Source organism: Colletotrichum graminicola (assembly GCF_000149035.1).
Source record: "Colletotrichum graminicola M1.001 genomic scaffold supercont1.25, whole genome shotgun sequence".
Taxonomy (NCBI): Eukaryota; Fungi; Ascomycota; class Sordariomycetes; order Glomerellales; family Glomerellaceae; genus Colletotrichum; species Colletotrichum graminicola.
In genome coordinates, this window is record NW_007361029.1 from 201,648 (window position 1) to 223,060 (window position 21,413).

The 21,413-nt window shown below is 51.6% G+C and overlaps 7 protein-coding genes across 7 annotated transcripts; 4 read left to right on the forward strand and 3 right to left on the reverse strand.

Moving 5' to 3' along the window:
- Nucleotides 1–1,652: 1,652 nt before the first annotated feature.
- Nucleotides 1,653–3,443, forward strand: GLRG_06557 (uncharacterized protein; the record flags this gene model as incomplete). Its single annotated transcript, XM_008097242.1, has 3 exons — nucleotides 1,653–2,142; nucleotides 2,227–2,671; nucleotides 2,735–3,443. 3 exons carry the CDS (start codon nucleotides 1,653–1,655, stop codon nucleotides 3,441–3,443), a joined length of 1,644 nt encoding a protein of 547 aa, XP_008095433.1.
- Nucleotides 3,444–3,461: 18 nt separating this feature from the next.
- Nucleotides 3,462–4,917, reverse strand: GLRG_06558 (uncharacterized protein; the record flags this gene model as incomplete). Its single annotated transcript, XM_008097243.1, has 3 exons — nucleotides 3,462–3,670; nucleotides 3,727–4,828; nucleotides 4,888–4,917. The coding sequence occupies 3 exons, from the start codon at nucleotides 4,915–4,917 to the stop codon at nucleotides 3,462–3,464; spliced, it is 1,341 nt and encodes a 446-aa protein (XP_008095434.1).
- Nucleotides 4,918–6,024: 1,107 nt separating this feature from the next.
- GLRG_06559 (uncharacterized protein) lies at nucleotides 6,025–6,484 on the forward strand (the record flags this gene model as incomplete). The annotated part of the gene is made up of 2 exons (XM_008097244.1): nucleotides 6,025–6,280; nucleotides 6,378–6,484. 2 exons carry the CDS (start codon nucleotides 6,025–6,027, stop codon nucleotides 6,482–6,484), a joined length of 363 nt encoding a protein of 120 aa, XP_008095435.1.
- A 1,661-nt stretch (nucleotides 6,485–8,145) lies between these two features.
- On the forward strand, nucleotides 8,146–9,206 carry GLRG_06560 (retinol dehydrogenase 12; the record flags this gene model as incomplete). The annotated part of the gene is made up of 2 exons (XM_008097245.1): nucleotides 8,146–9,047; nucleotides 9,104–9,206. The coding sequence occupies 2 exons, from the start codon at nucleotides 8,146–8,148 to the stop codon at nucleotides 9,204–9,206; spliced, it is 1,005 nt and encodes a 334-aa protein (XP_008095436.1).
- A 577-nt stretch (nucleotides 9,207–9,783) lies between these two features.
- GLRG_06561 (uncharacterized protein) lies at nucleotides 9,784–10,107 on the reverse strand (the record flags this gene model as incomplete). Its single annotated transcript, XM_008097246.1, has 2 exons — nucleotides 9,784–9,858; nucleotides 9,994–10,107. 2 exons carry the CDS (start codon nucleotides 10,105–10,107, stop codon nucleotides 9,784–9,786), a joined length of 189 nt encoding a protein of 62 aa, XP_008095437.1.
- A 2,598-nt stretch (nucleotides 10,108–12,705) lies between these two features.
- GLRG_06562 (carboxylesterase) lies at nucleotides 12,706–14,471 on the forward strand (the record flags this gene model as incomplete). Its single annotated transcript, XM_008097247.1, has 2 exons — nucleotides 12,706–13,119; nucleotides 13,179–14,471. 2 exons carry the CDS (start codon nucleotides 12,706–12,708, stop codon nucleotides 14,469–14,471), a joined length of 1,707 nt encoding a protein of 568 aa, XP_008095438.1.
- Nucleotides 14,472–15,107: 636 nt separating this feature from the next.
- Nucleotides 15,108–17,582, reverse strand: GLRG_06563 (glycosyl hydrolase family 3 N terminal domain-containing protein; the record flags this gene model as incomplete). Its single annotated transcript, XM_008097248.1, has 1 exon — nucleotides 15,108–17,582. One exon carries the CDS (start codon nucleotides 17,580–17,582, stop codon nucleotides 15,108–15,110), a length of 2,475 nt encoding a protein of 824 aa, XP_008095439.1.
- Nucleotides 17,583–21,413: the final 3,831 nt, after the last annotated feature.

A 21,413-nucleotide genomic window follows, 5' to 3' on the forward strand; every position in this document is an offset into this window, starting at 1 on the left:
GGGGCGGGTATGTTGGTCGACAATGGTGTCTCCTTGGCTATGGGACAATATAACCTTTGGATTATATAAACCCAGTATATGACCAAGATGGAAGCAGACAGACAGTAAGTAACAGGTCGAGATCATGCGGGGCGTAATGAGTCCATGTAGTATCTAAATAATGCCCAGAAGAACAATCCACATAAAGAGTCACACATTAAGATGATGACACAAAGAGAACATGGGGTTCTTTGTAGAAGAGAATTTCTAAGCACCGGGGGGGTGGCATCTAGTGTGGAGAATGGGCGTGTCAAGATTTTGCTTGAATACGGCTAGAACCGACCAACCTTCTTGGCTCGTCGTCAGGTAGGCAAACCAGCAACAAGCAATACACACGTAAATGTTGACACACGAGCCGGGATGGCACGACGGAGAGCCTCATGAGGCTTGCAGGGCGGCAGCGGGTGGGTGAGGGGAGAGGAAGCATGGTGTGCGTCTCGGCTTCCTTTCTGGGCGATGATGCGAATAACGTTGGTCACTAGCTTTCCTGTGACAAAAGTCAATGTCAGGCGGAGGTCTGTCTATACCTATGTAAGGTGTCCGATGCATCTGCTAGGACGTAGACGTCGGGCCCGTGGAGAGCTAGTCAAGTCGAGAGTGTCTACTCGAGATGCTGATGAAGCACCAATCACTCCCCCCCCCAAAAAGCCGACGGGATACGCGCTACTGGTAGTGAATAAATACGCCTTCTGTGAGGCATGCTGGATATGGAGTGACGATAACCCACGGCAGAATGACGCGTTGAATGATGAGATTCCGCAACGTAGAGATTTCCTGGGAATCCTCTTACGAAACGAAACTCGGCGAGGACAGGGAACTTGTTCCTCCCACATACCCTGCTGACACATCAACCCATGTCTTTGGTGATGATTCATTGGTCGGAAATTAGCCGGTGGAGGCTCTTCAGCGCGAACTTAGCTAGCAGGGTGCGCTGGGAACAGAATAGGTGGGGCGGATATGCACTCTGTGTCTCTTGGCTGCCCTATCAGGACTAGCTTTATTTCTTATCGACGCTTATCGACTGGTCACGGAAGCGGGCTCCGCCGTAGAGCTAGAAATGTATTCCGGCTGGGTGGGTGGTCTGGTTGTCATGTTTGATGGAAGCTTCCTTCGCCGTCTGCCGAACCAACCAACCGTCTCAATGTCTCGCCCTCGTTCCCTCTCTTCGCTCTGGCGTTCGGACTGCTCAATCCAAACAATTATTCCCGAACCTGATGAATGGTTCGCTCAATCAATCCGTCTTCTTACCCGTTCTCGTTTCCCGACGTGACGCACGCAGCACGCCTACACGGCCGTCCATCTACGGATACGTTATCTCGCATTCCGACATCCATCAACACCCACCCACCCGCAGCATCCCACCCCCGCTCGCGGCCAATCTCAAGACGTCTTGGTCATGCATATCTTGATAATTCACTTCTCAATCCAGGAAGCATCTGCGCCATCCTAACCGCCATCTACTGCCGTACCAACACCTCACTCATCGCGCAGGACGCATCGCAGCCTCCTGCCTGCCTGTACTGTACCGAGATCCATCTGACTCTGCACTTTACTTTGCTTCATGCCACCGCTGTCACACGCCATCCAGACCTTGCTTGCGCCGCCTTGCAGCTATGGCCCGCATCGACGTGCTCGACGCCCCGACCAAGCCGTGCCACAACTGCCGCCGCCGCCGCTTGCGCTGTGACCGCTCCTATCCCCATTGCCACAAGTGCACAACCGGCGGCCACGAGTGTCTGGGCTACGGGAAGCTCTTTCGCTGGACTGAGGGCGTCGCGAGCCGCGGAAAGCTCGCGGGCAAGACTACCATCACCTTCTCGGCTGACACGGCCACCACCGCCACTACCTCGTCTCGGGCCTCCACGCTCGAGCCCTCATCCATCTCCGCATCCCCCTCCGTACCTCCCTCCGCATCTACCTCCGTGCCGGACCACCACCACTACCATCAACATGAATCTCCCACTTCTGCCGAAGACGGTTCCACTGCTCTTGTTGTCTCTGACGTCCGGCCCGCCGGGATCGAGACCCAGTCGGCTCCCTGGACCCTCGTCGACCCTCTCTTCCAGGGTGTGGAGCATCACTACCGACACTACCTCTCCTATTGTAAAACCCCTCCCTGCTTTTCGATCCCAACCTTTTGGGAAAGACACCGGAATGGCTAACTCGGCTTCTCTCTTCTCTCCATAGTCACCACGCGCGTCTGCAGGGATCTCGTCTCCTGGGACCTACCCGATCGGAACCCCTTCCGCTCTCTCATCCCGCTGACCAAGGCTCATCCCCTGCTGCAGCACATCATTGTGGCCGCCTCCGCGGCCCACATGTCCAATCTCTCCCGCGCGCTGTCGTCGGACCCAGAGTCGGACCAAAACGCCCGGCAAGCCTTAACCGATTCCCTGGTTGCCAAGCACAAGGCGCTACGGCTCTTGTCCTCTGCACTGCAAGACATTGACGGCATCGGTGGAGACGTAGTGCTGTCCTCGGTGCTCTTCTTCGTCAACGTTGAGCTGATGGAGAGTGGAAGGGACGGCTGGAAGCCCCATCTCGAGGGTGCTGGGCGAATCATGTCTTATTTGTCCCCCGTCGGAACTGCGGACTCTGTACTACGGGACTATGTCATGTCGGATTGTTTCATGTGGGTTGATATGTCTCCTCCTGATGGGGTAATGGATTATCTAAGCTGATTCCTCCTCCGCAGCTACTACATCTTGGCTTCCGCCTTCAACGCATCAACGCCGGCCGCCAAGTCGTACTACCACTCCGCACAGGTTTCATCCGTCTTGGGCAAGGCTGCCGCAAACAGCTACTTCTGTTGTCCGCCCGATATCCTGCAGATCCTTCTGACAGCGTCCCAACTGTCGAACCGCAGCACAGAAGATCTGGATTCGGCGGCAGACGTAGCGCAGGGCGCCGCACAAATCCTGCAGCAGGCCCTGTCCTTCGACGTCCACGACTGGGCGTATGAGCCACGGACCATCTCATATTTCAGAAACATCCCGGTAGAGAGCCGCATTCACGCCGGCTCGGCCCATCGCCTTGCCGCCTGCCTGTACATACTCCATGCTCTTCCGTCGGCATCCATACTTGTGCCCGTCGACCGCGAGGAGCTGGCCAGCCAATTGTTTTACCACCTCTCCTGCATTAACGATGAGGACCCTAACTTCAAGGCCACCTGTTTGCCAACGTTCATTGCCGGCGCGGGGACTTCGGACCCCGAAAGACGGAAATGGATCCTCGACCGCCTGAGAAGGCTCATGATTTCGACCCCTTGGGGCTTCATCATGACCGCCATAGACATGCTTCAAACCATTTGGAACCTCGAGGAATCCGTGGACCCTCACACCCAGACGGAACGGACCTGGGTCCAGAAGCTCAAGGCTTCCAACCTCAACTTCCTGATCGTGTGAAGGCAGGGCTCGCAAGGTTCATAGGCTGCGTCCACACGCGATGCCAAACTGGCCCCCGGCATCAACGAACGTTGCCGTCAGTCGACATGGCACCGCGGTCGGGGACTTGACTGTCTCAATGGTCTTCAGACCGGTGTTGTAACTGGCAGAGAATCCCCATGCATACAACTCGTTGGCGACGACGAAGCAGTTGTCGATCCCGGCCGCAACGAACACGGCTTGACGGTCTGAAGTCTGATCAGCTCGGGGAAGGGGCTGAATCTGGATGTGTGAGATAACTTACCAGGTATCGGCACCTCGGTCGGCACGTTCAGGACTCTAGGACGTCCCCGGGAGTCAAAAATGATGTGCTCTTTCGCCACCGCATCAAGACTGATACTCATCTGGCCGTCGTCACACCGACCCCACACCAGGACTTGTCCACTCTTTGTGCAAGCAATAGAATGATGAAGTCCGCATGCGATATGGCGAATTTCGTAATCGCTCAAGCTCTTTACGATGGTTGGCGATATGATGGTCGTGAACCCGGTAATCTCTCGGGTTGGGATGCCGCATTGGCCAAAGTTGTTCAGCCCGAAAGCCCAGACCTTGCCGTCGACATCGATGGCAAAGCTGTGGTACGAGCCCGCAAAGATCTGGGCCGTTTTGTTCTTGGGCAGGCCTACGCGTTGTGGAATCAGGGTCTCGAAGCGGCGACGCTCTAAGACGCGCCTACCCAGCTCGTTCTGTTCCCCCGAGCCCCAAGCAAAGACGTTGCCGTCGTTGGTCAGGGCTAGGATGTGGTTCGCACCGCCGGCCATCTCCATGACATTCTCGAGGCCTGGTATGCGCACAGGCAGTTGCTCTGTGGTCTTGGGGGGCTTCTCGTGGAGGAAGCCAAAGTTGCCGTCTCCCCCTGCAAAGCTTCCCCAGCCGTAGACCGTCCCTTCAGCAGTCAAGGCGAAACACGCGCTGTTGGTCGCTGCAACCTGCACGACCTCGACATCGTCATCGAGGGGCACCTGGCCAGGCGTGCTCTCAAAGGGATCCAATAGATCCTCGGCGCCTTCTTCGGGCGTATCCGGCAACCTCACCCGGCCCAACGCCCCGTCATCATTAACGCCCCACGTCAGGACCTTGCCGTCGCGGGTCAAGGCCGCGCAGTGCATGCCGCCCGCCGAGACCTGCACGACGCCGACGGTGTCGGCGGACAGGAACCTGTCCGCGAGGCGGGGCTTGGGGGCCTCGGTGACGCGGGGGCCGAGGCCGAGCTCGCAGTTCTCGCCGCTGCCCCATACGGCGACATCGAGTACCTGCGTCGGTCTCTTGGGCCGCAACGGGTTTTCTCTCTTGTTTTTGCCGGAGGCCGGGTTGGGTTTGGGGTCTGGTTGCTGTCGCGCAGGCTGCTGCTCGGAACGGTGTAAGTCAGCTGGCAATGTTCGAACGATCATCAGGTTCTACTTACTTTAGCGCGAGAGGGTAGTGCCGTCACCATTTCGAAGCAGCCGGGGCTTACACGTGTCTTCTTTGGTGTGTCAGTAGTCCAAAGCAAAAACAATAACTCTGCAGAGATATCCTGATCTTGTTGTATTTGCTGTCGACCACCCCGTGGTATTTGTATGTTATCCTGACCTTCAAAGCTCAGACCACTTCCGGCCCTCCCAGATTCGCAGGCCGCTTATATCAGCAAGCGCTTAGTCAACCCAGGCAGAACAAGCCTTGGCGCAGGTTGGTGCCTGGACCAATTGGCCAATTGTATGCATTCGTTCCTTTCTTCAGCAGGCAGAGGTTGAAGGTGAGATGAATTAGTCATAGACGATAGCAAATGCGTGATGAGAGGACGCGGATGTGCTGTTTAGACGTCTGTGAGATATCAGGAGGGACCGTATTGGATACGTATATCAGTGGATGTTTGGACGTCAGACTGACGACGGAAGATATGGACCCCCATGAAAGTTGTGGTTCTCTCCATGCTTCCCTTGCCGTCGCCATAAACGATTCCACAGTGGTTTGATTTGTCTGGCATCAAGAAACGGAATGCTTTGATCAAAACGGGGCTGCTATATCCATCGTATTATGCTCGCAAGACCTGCGGAGACGATAGTAGTGTATACTATTCAGGGCTGCAGGACGACCTTCATGTTGCAATAGGGAAGATCCACGAGCTTCTAGCGAGAATGATCTCTGGCGTCGTGCTGTGATTCCAAGAGCAGCTGGCAGCATCACCCCTGTCTTGAGTGCTGTAATTGCGGGGAGGACCATCACTGACTCGATGAACCAGCACGGGAGGCTCGGCGAGTGTGGGGATTGTTCCGTTTAGAGCCAACCGAAATACAGAGTAAAGGATACGAGGGCTCGGCCATTGTTCCAAGGCTTGGGACGGCAGAAGCCCCATCTCAAACCAAGAGCCGTATATTACTGCAGCATTAAGTAGTGCCAGCTGTATGAACCAGTTCCACTTAAACAATTCAGGGCACCGCAAAGGGGGCGTAAGCCGTAAAAATCCCTTAATAAAAGGGCGAGCTTTCCCTGCGTTCTCGGAGCCAAATCCCCAGTCTCCAGTAAACTCGGCCGAAATTCACAGCCGGAAACCAACCCCGAGATGCACTGCACGACCGCCATCGCCGGCCTCCTGGCCCTCGCCGCCGCCGCCTCCGCGTCCCCCGTCATGGGCACCATCAAGATGTTCTACGACCCGGCCTCCGACTGCACCGGCACCCCGATCCCCTACGAGGGCACCGGCAAGTCCCTCGCCGTCCCGACCGACTTCCTCGATCAGTGCCAGCCCATCCCTGCGGCCGTCGACAACCACACCTACGAGAAGTTCTCGGCCAGTGGCTTGACCCCGCTCTTTAACTGTTAGCCGCCCCTTACCCACTACCCCATCCGGCCGGAACGATGCGCTCTGTGGACGTACGTGACTGACTCGGGGTTTTTTTATTTTTACCGCTGTAGTTGAGCTGTACACCGACGCCGACTGCAAGAACCTCGCTACGAACGCCGCCAACGTCTGCGTGTCGGGTGTCGCGTCCTATATCGCCCGTCGCGTGGACAGCAACTAGCCGACGACGCAGTCTCGCGACATGGCCGCCGGTCCCGCATTCGGAGAACAGGACCGCAAGAAATATAATGTGGCGGAATCGGCAAACGATATCGCTATCTGGAATGGTCATTTCTCGATCAGGGTCAGGAGGGGGACTTGCAATCCAAGCGCTTACAAAGAGCTGCACTTGAACTGCTCACGCACAATGGGAGCCGGAGAACTGACTAACCAGGGTGTCACTTCCTAATAGAAATAGCACAGAGTATAGCGGATATGATTTTCAAGCCGGCGCTTTTTTTAAATGGTACTTCGAGGACCAGGTCTTACATTCAAACCGGCTACAAGCTCCCGATTACGTTTCTTGGGTTGCCCGACGGCGCGGTCGTTAACAAATACTAATTCTCGTCTTAATGGCTTTGTACCTGATCCTCTTCTGCCAACCACACATTTGACTCCGTTTACCTTGATGAGGCCTTTTCTTATCCCATTAGAATGATGTTTCTAGTTGGATATGAGACTGAATCCATCCCCTGACTCTGCCACCGTGCCCTATACATCTATGTGCTTGGCCGAACTAGGTAGTACGGGCCCATGTGGTGGTTCGTTGATAATACAGCTTATAGTCACGATGATTGGGTTCTTCATATGGACGCTGGTTGAATTACTATGGCTTACTAGGAAGCAAACGGCCCGACCGCACGTGGTGCCAAGGTGCAATTAGTCCGTGTTGACCCATGGACTAATGGGTGATGGATAGATAAGGCAATGTTGGCAGCCGGCCGTCCGCGGCTGAACTTATACAATCCCTGTTCCGCCAGTTGCCCAGCCAAGCTATCCGCACTCGCTTATCGGTGACGGATTCATAACATAACGTGGCCGAGCTGAAATTTGGAGAGCTGCGGCATGTACTCCCTCAGGGGACGACGCCATTCATTGCAGCCTGCCAACATTGTCTTACCGTAGTGTAGATAAGAGGCTAAAGGATTAGAACCGCGCTAACCCCATGATAGAAGGCGGTCTGACTCCGGCCATGGGAAATCTAGGGAAATGTCCGTAAAATGGCTAGAACATGGTTATTTTGCTGGTCCTTGCCTATTAACTAGGTACCGGTAGGTAGCTGCTGACGTACACGACTAACCCCTGCTTTGCCCGGCGCCTGGTCCCTGTTTCTGCCGTCACACCAACTCACTTACAGCGGCCACTTTAGCCCTTGCCAACTAGCGCAAAGTCCAATTTGCTGACTGCCTACAGTAAGACAATGTTGGCAGGCTGCAATGAATTGCGTCGTCTTTGAGACAGGAAGCCATCACTGGAACCTGGAGTACTATTCAGGCAGGGATATTGACCAGTTACCACATCCGTTTCACTATAGACTACGCCAGATTCTGACTTTATTTGTGGACCTGGACAGAAATCCATGTTCCAGTGTTGAAGGACTTGCACTCACTCAGGGGTGGTGTGTATTAACAAGACAACGTTATCCGTCCGCCGCCTTCGGCCGACCGTATGCAATCATGTATGGAATCTTGGAGAATTGGAGAGCTGCAGCTTGCTGAATATGATAACGATCATGCCATCCAGTGTATAAAAACGGACTGTGCCCCCCCACCATCGGATCAGGTTTACTAAGGTTTACTGTTAAACTGGTTGATCTTCACTACCACCTACACAAAAGCAATCATGTCGGCAAAACTTCAGGCCGATGCTGCATCCGAGACCACAATTCCAGGCTTCTTGCGTCGGCAACGCGTGGCGCCCACGCCTTTACCCTCCGACTTGCGTCTCACAGACCAAACCGCCATCGTCACGGGAAGCAATGTAGGCCTCGGTCTGTCGGCCTCCCGGCAGCTGCTGGAACTCGGGCTCTCCCATCTGGTCATGGGCGTGCGTTCCCAGGCCAAAGGCGACGCAGCAGCGAGCCAGCTGCGCAAAGACTTCCCCGACTCCCAGGTGTCCGTCTGGGTTCTTGACATGGAATCGTACGAATCCATCCGCCAATTCACCGACCGGTGTGCATCCTTGTCGCGCCTTGAGATCGTCATCCTCAACGCCGGGCTGATGATGACTTCATACACACCCGTTGCGGGCACCGGCCACGAGAGTACATTTCAGGTCAACTATCTCTCGACGGTGTATCTGTCTCTGCTTCTCGTTCCCATCCTCAAGTCTAAGAAGATCCCCGGCGCCTCTAGACCGCCCGTGCTCAGCATCGTGGGGTCCGATTCGGCGTACATGACCTCACTGAAGACAACGAACCCGGTACTGCCGCAGTGTGATGACCCCAAGGAATTCGGGGTTCAGCACGCGTACATGAGGTCGAAGCTGCTGCTCATGTTTTTCGTTGCTAAGCTCGCCGAGCTTGTCGACCCGAGCGATGTCCTGATCAACGTATCGAATCCCGGTTTGACTAAAGGCACAGCCTTTGGTGACAAACACCCCTATCTACTACAGAAGATCTTTGGCGTTGTTCAGTACTTCATAGCGAGACCGCTCGATGTTGGTGCTTCTGTGTACCTCGACGCGGTTTTGGTCCAAGGCGTCGAGAGCCACGGAAGTTTCATCAGCGAATGGACAATTAAGCCGTAAGTATATCGTTTAGCCGCCAAGTCTCGGCCAAGATGCCTGCTAACGATATTAGATTCCCACCAATTTGGTACACGGAAGAAGGGCGAGAGCTTGGGGAAAGACTAGTAGAGGAGACGATGAAGGAGTTGAAGCCTACTGGCGCCTCGTTACCTTGAGCAGCGTATCGCAAGAGCATACCGCGGTCTCATCTATCGCGTATCAAATAGGTGTTAATTTGACGTTCGTTCCAGCATATAGCTCAATGCAGTATGTTGGATTGCGCTTAGCCGAGAAACCAGCAAATCGTTCTCATAGGGTGATCTTGACCATTAGAGCATGACGTAGAAGTTACTCATTCAGTGTTCCGGCTCCTTCAGTTCTCAAGAGCACAGCAAGGAGCATGTAGTATCTATATGCTGGTGTCCTTTGTTGTTATATTCGTGCGATCACCAAACCATGAGCCTTTGGCAGAATTAGAACAGCGTACTGGACAGTGAAAAGCAGCATTAAACAGATTTTGGATTCAGGAAATCAAGCTCTATGGAGTTTCTCCGACTTCTGCATGGCAAGGTCTCATGATTTTCCCTCAAACACCCCGTTTCCAATTCGGCACGAGGGTTGGACTTACATTCTTGCTCCTGCGACCCCCCCTGAGATTCCTGTATCCTAGCAACCGGCATGACATTGACAGAGTCGATGCCGAAACTATTGCCACCTTCGTTATAGTTTCTCTTGGACCTTCTTGCTTCGAGCCTATTCGACTGAGATTGTGACGTGTTTGGTGGGTAGCTCCGCTGACTGGACTTTAGCTCGCGGTATAGCATCCTCCTGTGCAAAAGGGTTAGTCCCTGGAATAAGAGGGTGGGATGGCGATTGTATGCTGACAACACAGGTATCGATATCGCCATTATGGATGCCGCGGGCTCCGTGAGGGTCCAAATGGTCAGGTCGACTCGGTCGTACGTGATGTCCGCACTGGTCATCGATACCACCAGCACCGCCTTCACGATACCGCAAGCCCCAGCACTGGTCAAGAATCAGCAATGAGTCTTCAGGCAACTCGAAGTACGCATACATTGCCCCTATGCTCATTGCCACGGCGACACCAAATCTCTCGCGCCGTCCCATTGTCGCCCCCATAAGGATCGGCCAGGGAAGAAATGCCAAAACGAAATCCAGTATGGCAGAATAATCTGCAACCGTTTTGTAAACAATTGCGCTTTGGGGTCTCCCAGGGCGTTTTCATACAGACTTACAAGAAGAAAAGACTTGGTATTTGACGAGGCGCGTCTTGTCCCAGCACTTCCCAGGAACGCTAGGGTCCCAGACTTTTGCCAGCGGTGTGCATTTAGCAAAGCCGAACATCCACACCAGGTTCAACGATATGTTGATGGATACAATAATAAATATTAAAAAGTATTTCAGCCATTCCTTGAGGACGAGTCGGTACAGCATTAGAGCGAATGATGATTTGCTCAATGTTGTGGCAAGGATGCCGAAGGTTGCGACAAGAATCGTAAAAAGGTTGATCGTCCGTCTATCTTGATCGCCAATCGTCGACAGGTGACGCCCAAATCCTAGAGAAATGATGTAGGTGTTGATGGATATGGAAATCGCTAGGCTTGTCTTTATAGATGACAGTAAGAATCAGTATGACTATTCTTGACGAAAGATGCAGGACAACTATGGTTGGTCAACGTACCCAAGCAGCCATTAATAAGTGATCATCCCACCATAAACCCCGCCCACGCCAGATCTTGCAATAGATTCGGAGGACAAGCAGTAAGGCGCTTGTTCCGAGCAATGTCCAAGTAGACGCCAGAAGCCGAGTTACTCTGTCGTTGTCGGTCATTGTCGACGTCGCGGGACATACCGAACCCCACGAGATGCTGCGAAATGCAGTCGAGCGCGGCAGAGCTCTGCCGCGAAGGATCAATGGAGAACATAGAATATCAGTGGGGAAGCCTCGAACCAAGACTACTGGAAGGTGCGTGTCTACTTAATAATGCACCGGGCCCATTTGGCTAGTGGCCATCCAGACAAGGAGGATCCTGGGGGGAATCAAAGCTTCTGCTCTCAAGCGGGAATCTGGATGAGTCCATCCACGTTCTGGGGGATGAACCTGTTACTATTACGCTATGTCCTCCACCGAAAGCAGCACGTACTCTGTATGTGTAGGTACGCTCAGGCAGCCCGTGGTGGGTAGCGCTACCGTATCCACTCGCCGGATTGAGAAAACGCTAAATTGCGAGCTAGCTGTTAGGAGCAACTGGCTAGCTGTATGTAGTTAGCGCAGTCATTTGCACGCTAAGCTTTCTTGAGAAGGCGGTTAACCTACTTGCCCTCCATCACCAGCCAGCCAGCCAACCAGTCTGCCTAGACTCTGTCATAGCTCACTCCCCCAACCCATCAGCCAACTAACTAGCCCTGTTTCTGCCAGCACACTAAGCTCTTCTCAGCGGCTGTCAGACCCCTTACCGATTAGCGTTTTCTCAATCTCGCGAGTGGATACGGTAGATAAATACGCCGTTCATATAGAACCTCCAACCTTTAGCCTTTTCGACTTTCTGGCAGCCCAACATTCCTTCCGCTGAAACCCGAAATTTTACCAGCGAAGAAAGCGCAAGATTGCGGTTCCAAGTTTACGCCCCAGATATTTGCTAATATTTCGCGGTAGTCCAAGAGAGAATACGTGTCCTGAACTAGGTCTAACACAGTGTTTGTTCCTTTTTGTAATGTCGAGATATACATTTACCGTTTCTGACCAGAAAGTTCAGGGATTCTCATTTGGTCTGACAACAGCCATCATGTGTTGATTGAGGTGGCGTGGTCTCTGGGCATGTATATCCATGGCGATCTTCCATCCTTTTTAAATACAAAATGAAGAAGTACAACGTTAACTAAAGTATCCGTAGCAGTCCAACTAACGGCACGTTCCTTCAACGGGAATCCGATGAGTTCTTTTTTCTCCGACCCGTCGGACGACTAACCCAGTAAAAATATCAACTTGGTGGCCCTCCCCCGCACAATCAGCTGCATGCTGGGGTATACCGCAGTTGGTCAAGTGCCGGACCCGAACACCTGTTTACATATCGAGCGGGGTAAAATCCTGGCTTTACATAAACGCCAACCGACAAGGGGTTAGCAGCGGCCTGGGAGTCCAATAGTCACGGATTGCTAAGCCGGAAAAAGAGGTGAGTCGCCTGGTATTCCTTGACACGTAAGAAACACGGGAAACAAAGAACTCGTATAGGGGAACTCTGGTGCGAGCGATGCCGGCCCTTCCTCTCAGAACTGCACGATCCATGCACATCCCAGATACACTAGAAAAATGTCACCATGGGCCCTGAGGTCTCAATGGGCATTGTCATATGGTGACATCAGCGGGTAAAATGATCCGTCAGGGTTGGCCTATGGTGCCGAGAAGAGCAGGCGCATTGTATCCAAACTGGCTAGTAGCCTTCACTCCAGCGGAATTGTATAGCCGTAGTCTCTGGTCATATGGCCAGAGGGACTTTTCATGGGTATTGTGGAGGACGTGATATAATCATCCCAGAATCGAATCCTGTCTAGCTAGGTGATCGAGGTGATACACGCCGTTGCTAGCCACTCTATCCTTTCCTTTCGACATCTAGAGGCAGTGAGAATCCTTCGGCTGTGTTGAAACCGCCCAGAATGAGACCACATGTGTTTAAACTCCTTCTGATGCTTCTCTTGGGCTCGGACCCATCGGAGTGTCTCACACCAGTAGACCAACAGGATAACGTTTCGCCCCCTTCCGTGCGCCTCACAAACGGAACCTTCGTAGGCGTGCGGAACAAACACTATGCGCAGGACTTCTTTCTAGGTATCCCATATGCGCAGCCTCCTATCGGGTCCCTCCGCTACGCACCCCCTCAACCGCTCAACGAGTCATTTGAAGAACCGGTGTCTGCCACTGAGTATGGCTGGATGTGCATTGGATACGGCTCCGATACCTCGAATCTCGGAAATCCGGTTTCAGAGGACTGCTTGACGATCAACATTGTCCGCCCAGCCGGAACGAAGCCAGGAGACGATCTTCCCGTCGGACTTTGGATTCACGGTGGTGTAGGTATTGAGGACTTTCCGACGGAACAACCAAGTATCGCTGACTTTGGTCACCTCAGAGCTATGTTAACGGCGGTTCTCGCGACCCTAGATACAACCTCAGCTACATTGTCGACCAGTCCGTCCAGGAGAACAAGCCCATAATCGCAGCTTCCATCAACTATCGTCTCTCATATTGGGGGTTTCTCTTCAGTCGAGAACTGCAAGATAGCAAGGCAGGCAACATCGGATTCAAAGACCAACGCTTAGCATTGCGATGGATTCAAGAAAACATATTTCCTTTCGGCGGCAGTGCTGACAAGGTGACTGTCTGGGGCGAGTCCGCTGGGGCACGATCCATTGGAATGCAGCTCATTGCCTATGACGGTAAGCATGACAACCTGTTCCGAAGCGCCATCCTCGAAAGTGGCAGCCCAGTCGCCAGATTCGTCAATGCGGATGCTTGGCAGCCTTACTTCAATGCTCTCTTACGGAAGACGGGATGCGCCGACGGCGGTTCGGCTGCGCGGATAAGCTGCCTGCAAGCACTGCCATGGCAAACTCTCAATGGGATCTTCAACGGCTCAAACCCCTTAGGTGTCACTGCTCCCGGGATTAGCGCTGTCGTGGACGGCGACTTCATCACGGCTCAAGCGTCGACCCTGCTGCGACAAGGCAAATTTGCCTCCGTTCCGCTTCTTCTTGGGAACAATTTTGACGAAGGTACCGCGTACTCAAAGCAGGGTATCAACACTACGGAAGAGTTTGAAACATGGCTCGCAAGCAGTTTTAAGGTTAATACTATTCAGATTGACGCCATCTCGGAGTTGTATGTAGACGACCCGAATGTTGGCATCCCCGCACCGTACCCAGGTCGTCCTTCTGGGGAGCTCGCCCCCTTTGGTTCTCAATGGAAACGCGTAGCGGCGGTTGCAGGAGACTACCAACAACATAGCGGTAGACGGCTCCTTGCAAGATCCTATGCCGGGGCCGGATTGCCAGTGTACTCGTACATGTGGGATGTCTATGTAAACGGCATCGAGCCTATCTATGGCGCTACGCACTTTCAGGAGGTCGCATTCGTGTTCAACAACGTCCGGGGGCTTGGTTACGCCACCAACCCATTTGAGGGGAAACCCCAGCCTTATATCGAGCTGGCTGGCCTCATGAGCAGCATGTGGGTTGCTTTCATTCACAACAACGATCCGAATGTTTTCGATGACCAGAGAATGAACGGCGCCACTTGGCCACTATACACGCCTGGGCAGCCGCATAACCTGGTATTTGATGCCAATTACACTACCTTGAGATATCTTGCACGGGATGACTATCGGGAAGCACAGATCACTTACATGCAAGAAAGTGTGTTTTAGACGGAAATGCACTCCATCGTTCGGTCATGTCTTGCCAGAGATCACACCCCTTCATAGTACGAAAACCATAGATGAAACCCATCTGCCAAGTTGGTGTTTATGTATTAATTTCTATTAATCCTTGATGTGAACATACTTTGACATCGATAGATTAAAGGCTCTACTAGTACGCGAGGAACAATGTGGGTGAAATGCGAACCCTGGTTTCCATCGGCGGTTGTCCAACTGAACTATAATATAACCTAGTTCGCATGGTTCCCTTACATCACCAGCCATGATAATTTCCTGTTATGAGGTGGTTTCGAGTTTGGAATAAACTCTGTCCGGCCTCCTCTATTCATTCTAATTGGGCCGGTATGGGTCGCTTATTCACATAGAAGTTAGTATGAGAGACGGAAATCATTTCATACGTGTTACTAATCAACGTTCAGTAACGTCAGGTGCTCCATTCTGGTTTGATGCTAAGATGGCCAGACTTGTCGCCTGTCCAAGTGGTTATCCAATTCATCCCATATTCAGTCACACCGACAGATCAGGCCCAAAAAGACCACCAGGCCAGGCCATGGGCATGTATGCTCTACCTAGACCCTCCATAGGTTTCACATACGCTTTTGACAGGTCTGACTCAGATCAATCTTAATCCCGATCCCTAGGCTGCGGAAACTCTTCAACTATCACCGAAGGGCCTCCGACCTTGAATTTATGTGTTGACTTTTCGTCCAAATCCACAAACAGTTCATAAGATCCGGGGTGTAGCACCCGATTTCCCAGCTCATCAACTCTGACCAGACGTTCAATTGTAATTGAAACCTCTCTTTCAGACCTGTCTCCGGGTTGTATGTTTCTGAAGCGGTGATACCCTGCAAGTGTCTTTGTCGGCTGAGGGGTTGGGCCAGCGTTGGATCTCAAAAACAACAATGCCACGTAATCCGAGGCCACGTTTCCTGTATTTGATACTGTAATCAAGACGCTGACGACAGGTTTCGTCAGTATCTGCTGCCACACCAAGGTTCCCGAGACATAGTCGTTGCTCAAAAGGGAAGAGACTTCCTCCGTTTTGATAAGAGCTGACGCCTGCCTCGCTTTCAACTTGGCATCGAATGTCGTGTAGTGCAAACCAAACCCATAGGGCACAACTGCGTCACCGTTGTACCACATATAAGTGCGCCCTAACCCCGAGTTTCCTGGACCGGGTCGGAGGTTCATATCCGTTGATGGGACGTCTTCGTTGTAAGACGCAGGGTATTGCGTAACCGAGAGTCGACCAGCAGGCGCGGCACGACCGAATAGGAGATCAATGACGGCCTTTCCTCCTGACTGGCCAGGGTATCCACCCCACAGAAGCGCATTGATAGAGTGGTTGGCAAGGAGCTCGGTATCGTCAACCTGCCCTCCACCGAATTGAAGCACGATGACAGGCTTCCCAAGTGCGGACACGGCGCGAAGAAGATCAAGCTGAGACTCAGGCCAAGCTAATGTCTTGCGGTCGCGAGTCTCGGCTTCCAGTGTGTTGTCGACGCCGCCTGCGAAAACGATCAGAGCAGCAGCGTGAGCCGAGTCGAGCGCTTGTTTGAACGAATCATCGGTGCTGTTGATCCTGGAGCCCAAAGAGTAGGTGAAGTCCAACCCGAATTCCTTTGCGGCCTGGTAGAGTGAGATCAAGTACGGTGCAGGACCGAAGTAGTTACCCTGCATCTGCGTCGTTGCATTTATCCAGGGACCGATGAGTGCATACTTCTTTTCACGCCAAGCTGCTGACAAGGGTAGTATCCCGTCATTTTTCAAGAGCACAGCGCCTTCGATGACTGCCTGGTATGCAAGCTTCTGCGCCTCCTTCGTGTTCACGTCGTCCCACGACAGCGAGCGCAGCGGCTGCCCTCGAGCCGAATCGAATTGGCCAACGGATACGAGCGCTGTATACATTCTCGTGAGAGATTTGTCGACCTCCTTTTCGGAAATGAGGGACTGGTTCCAAGCAAGTTGCAGGGCTTCCGAACCAGGAAATGCGTTGCATTCCAAATCGGTGCCGGCTTTCATCGCCCAGGCCGCCGCGTGTCCAAGGTCCGGAGCATAATGATGATGCGACACCATCAGAGCGACACAATCGCAGTCCGTTGACACATATTGCCCATCCCCGTTCCAGCCCCAATGCTGACGAAGGATATCCTCCAGAAGGTAAGGGTTTGCGCAGAGGGGTTCTCCGTTGATGGCGTTGTAGCTACACATGAACGACCCGACCTTCTTGTCAACTGCACAGGTTTTGAAGGGCGGAAGATAGTACTCAGATAAGTCCTGGGTGGTGATGTTTGCGTCGAAGCCGGCACGGTCGACACCTTTGTAATTTTCAAAGTCATTAGCTGCGTAGTGCTTGCATGTTGCTATTAGCTTTTTGGAAGGATCGCCTCCTTCGAGTCCTGTGAGCATAGCTGCGACGTAGTTCTGTAGGTGGAAGGGGTCCTCGCCGGGAGTCTCCTGACCACGACCCCAACGAGGATCCTTGAACGCATTGATGTTCGGGGACTCGGGCTCAGTTAGCATATCATCCCGCACTTCAGGTTCAATGTGGCGAGAGATCGAGCTTACGTAGAGATCGAGGCCGGACCTGCCGCGGTTGCTGAACGCCCTCGCCTCCTTGCTGACCACTTCCCCGATAGCTTTGACTAAGTCGTCATCGAAAGCCGAGCCCAAGACAATCGGTTGCGGGAACGAAGTTGCGTAGCTGAAGTTGCCGCTCTTGGCAAACTTGGTACCCGGGGACGACGCGACTCCGTGAAGGCCCTCAGACCACCACTCATACGGCGGAATGGCGAGTCGCGGAACGCCAGGCGCCTCGTTTACAAGGTTATCCAGCTTCTCCCAGATCGTGAGCTCGGCTACCAGCGCTGCGGCGCGCTCTTTTGGAGAGAGGGTCTCGTCGCATACATCGTTCGAGCAAAGAGGGTCTCGGCTGCAATCCGGAAAGCTGTTGACGGCATTGTTGTTCGCAGCATGTTCCACCGCCGGGAGACAGGTCCGAGATACAAGTGGTTTTTGATGGCTGTCGGCATCAAATCCAGCCACCAAGGCACTCCCGCAGAATAACAGGGCTGAAATTTCAATGAATCTCAACATTGCAAATGTTTACCGGTGATATCGCATCTGTTGCATGAAGGAAAAGCAGAAGGTATGGTGTTTGCCTTCCTCCCTACGGTGCCCTCCGATCCCTACCCCGCGCCATGCGGGGAAAAGCGTTGAGACCGAACCATCCCTTTGAACGCAGTTTATGACGGCAATCTTAGTTATCATCCTATGCATCGGGTTGGATCATTTTCTAGAATTATATAGGTAGCTAACGCTTAGGAAAAACTTGCCGCAACAATTCGATGTGGGTACTCGTCTTGCTACCTCTATGCCATGTAAACTCTCTTTAGTTGCATTGATTGTCACATGCGTTAAAACGGGCGATACCAACAGGGGCACCCAGCCACCAGAAATTAGGACGAACCGTTTTCTAACCCCCAATATCCGTACTGCTCCCTACCTTATCCGTACCTTACCTGCATCCAAGCTCTAACCCCTTACGGCCCTGTCCCGGTACAGTGACAAGTCAAAAGTATCCGAACTTGAAAAATTCACCACCCCAAGTCTACTAAACTCATAGTATTTAGAGCACCATACCGCTTAATCCTAGGCAGTAAAATTTCCTTTTAATAACATTCATTAATTTATAAATTTAATTGATATAATATATTAATATATCTTTTTATTTCTACATACTTATGTAAAGATATAAAGAGCTTAGTAGAAGTAAAGATACTTTAGCTACCTAAGCCTTCTGTAAACCCTATTGTAAGCCCCTGTAACCTAGTTTTTTAAAAATTGGTGCGTTCAGATACTTTTGAACTCCCACTGGACTTAGTGTAAGGTGCGTGGGTGCCTATCCAGGTACCTTGGTACTGTTACTTGTCTCTCAGTATAAAGCACGCACTTATCTTCCAAGCAGGATGCAGCTGACCTGACCTACCCCCCCCTGGCTGACCTGACCTAGGCCCACTCTAACCCTAACCCTATTAAGAAGGAGGGTACGTCAGGTAAGGTATAATTAATTATTCTAAAATTCATAGAAATAGGTTAGGGTTTGTAGTTAGGGTCAGTAGTTAGGGTTAGTGGTTAGTTTAGCGTATGGTATATGTTTATTCTTTTAGTGTTAGATAGAAGGGTGTAAGGGTTAGAGTTATGGATTGATCCTGGATTAATACAGGATTAATCTACATTTTTAGGTGGGCCTAGGTCAGGTCAGCCAGGGGGGTACGTCAGGTGAGATGTATACCGTCTTCCAAGTTGCTTTTCTCACCCGCACGATCCTTTCTTCCGACTTACAAAATATGGAGACAGACAGCTACGGGCCCGCACGCTTGCAGAGTTTCCTACTGACCTTAGCCCTTACCGTCTAGAGGTCTACTGAGACACCTGCCTTAACATAATTAGCACTGGCATCTACAAATGGGGCTTTGTCATCTACTGCTGCACGTACGATGATGATGAGCTCTGGAGCTGCTACCTTGCGCAGCTTAAGGAATTTTATTACAATTACCTTGCTGAGAATTGACGCGCTGAGCTGCTGGAGTAGTACCTTGATTGGGTTGTTATTAAGGACTGTCCTACCCTTGATAACGCCTCCCGGCCTGACATTAGGAGGCGGTTTAACCAATGGGTCTTAGAGCAGAATGTCCCTAAGCTTCCAGTTAGCCTTTTAACAAACCGACTCCCTATCCAGTTACCCTGCTTTCAATACTGTATATATGTTGATAAAGAGTGCCTCAACACTGTCGCCTAGTTCTAAGAGGCAAATGACGGCACAGCGCTGTTTCTAGAACTCCTACTACCAGTGGTTTTCGCCATTATTAATTGAACCTGGACACCAGATGGCACTAGTGATGATGATGAGGGCGGGTTTAAGAACAAGGAGGATGAGGAAGAGAATGAGGAAGAGAATGAGGAAGAGAATGAGGAAGAGAATGAGGAAGAGAATGAGGAAGAGAATGAGGAAGAGAATGAGGAAGAGAATGAGGAAGAGAATGAGGATGAGGATGAGGATGAGGACGAAGATGGTGACGATGAAGAGGACGAATATGAACGCGGCTACCCTCTTGTCGATGGTAGCGATTGCAGGTATGTTGGGTGGATATACTGCAACGCCTTTTACGTGGGGGGCATATACGACGACCTTTACCAGCGGCGCTTAGACGACTATATGTCCTATTAACGCCCACCGTCTATTTACCCTCGGAACCTAATGACGATGCCTGCCTGCTAGAAAAACAGGTGCTAAATGAGATTCTGTAATAAGACTGATTAGTTGTTAGAAAGCAAGATAGAAAGCCAATATCGTAATTATATGTACTTGTTTGTTCTACGCTATTAGACCTACGGCTTCTTTTTGCGTGGCGGCACCTTTATGTCCTTAATACGGCTTCTTACTTCTGCTATTAAACGGAAAATCGCATTTGTGTTTGGCGGTGCCAGGCCGGTGAGTATAAGGGGAGCAAGCTTGTCTTACAGACTGTCCAACATACTGGTCACCTAAGTACGGGTTCTTTTGGCCGCGCTGTCGTACTAAGCACTATTGAACTGCATCATGAGAGCTTCTAAGATTGCAAACTCTATGATAAACGCCCCAAGCAAACGAGCTGCATTAGAAAGGTTCTGTTGGTTATCCTGGATTGTTGGTAAAACGCTAGGGTGATTTGAAAAGTTCTACACTGCAATTGCCTACAAATATACATTAATACCGGGCTTGTGCTGGCGTGTAAAAGCAGTACTCTAGGGAGACTTTACTATTGTTATCCCCTCAAAATAGCTGTCCTGTGCAGTTGCATTACTTGTTACTGCACGTCTTTGCCAGTCTTGTATTAAGTCATTTGCGACTAGAAAAGTGCTACCATTAAAGATAATCCTTTTTATGCTGTTTAGTTTCTTTTTACAAAGAAGCGAGGGTTTTTGGTCCCCTATAGAGCCGAACTGTTCTATTAAGGAATCTTTTGGTGTTAGGATGGCTAAGCTTTTGCCTGACCTTGGGAAGGTGCCTTTAGGGAACTTTTGGGTCTAATATTTCATGATAACCCTACTATCTATTTTACCTAAGAGGGACTTTCTCCCCCCTGGGAGATTGCTGGTGGCTATAGATCTCAAGAATTCGGGCATGAATTGAAGGTGTTTCCTGCCTGTTAGTCAAGTTCTTACTACCTTTTGACTTAGAAGGGACATAATAGTGAGATGCTTACATCTAGGTTGTGTTCTGCGTCGAGCTATTTCCCTATTTGCGCTTTTGATGCGGTTTTATTGCGTTTAGTTACAAGAATGCTGGTTTTTCTGCAACTAGGTTCCTGCCTAATAGAGTAGATGTGTTAGAATAAACAGACTATAGAGTATCCCTAAATGGTGTGCGAGAGGCATAATGCTTACTGGAATACGTTGTCTGAGGCCCCACTTTGTTCGTTGAGAGAACCTGACCCAGGATACCTTCTAGCTAGGATCTCGAGCGTATAGACAATGCCTGAGATGAGGTCGATGAGATTCATGCTGAATGGCCGTCTTTTTTCCTTCCTTGCCTCGAGGAGTGATCTTTCCTGGAAGGCTAGACTAGCTATAGAAAGGTCTTGGGACATAGCCATCACATCTCTGCGAAGCTCGTCGTGTTTGCATTCATCATCGTTACATTCGTCTTCGGTGTCATCTGTACCCTATTCATCAGGAGCGCAATTGTCTGTCTGTGTCGTACAATGCGGCGCGGGGCAGTGTCCGTTACTAAAGACGCCCTCTTCTGGCGTGCAGCAGAGAATCTTCTTCCTCCACCCTTATCAAAGCCCAATGTTAGTGTAAAACGTAGGGACGTGATCCTTGGGACTTACAATTGCAAAGGGTACCGTCTAAGCCACCCTGATCTAAAATCAAGGTGACCTC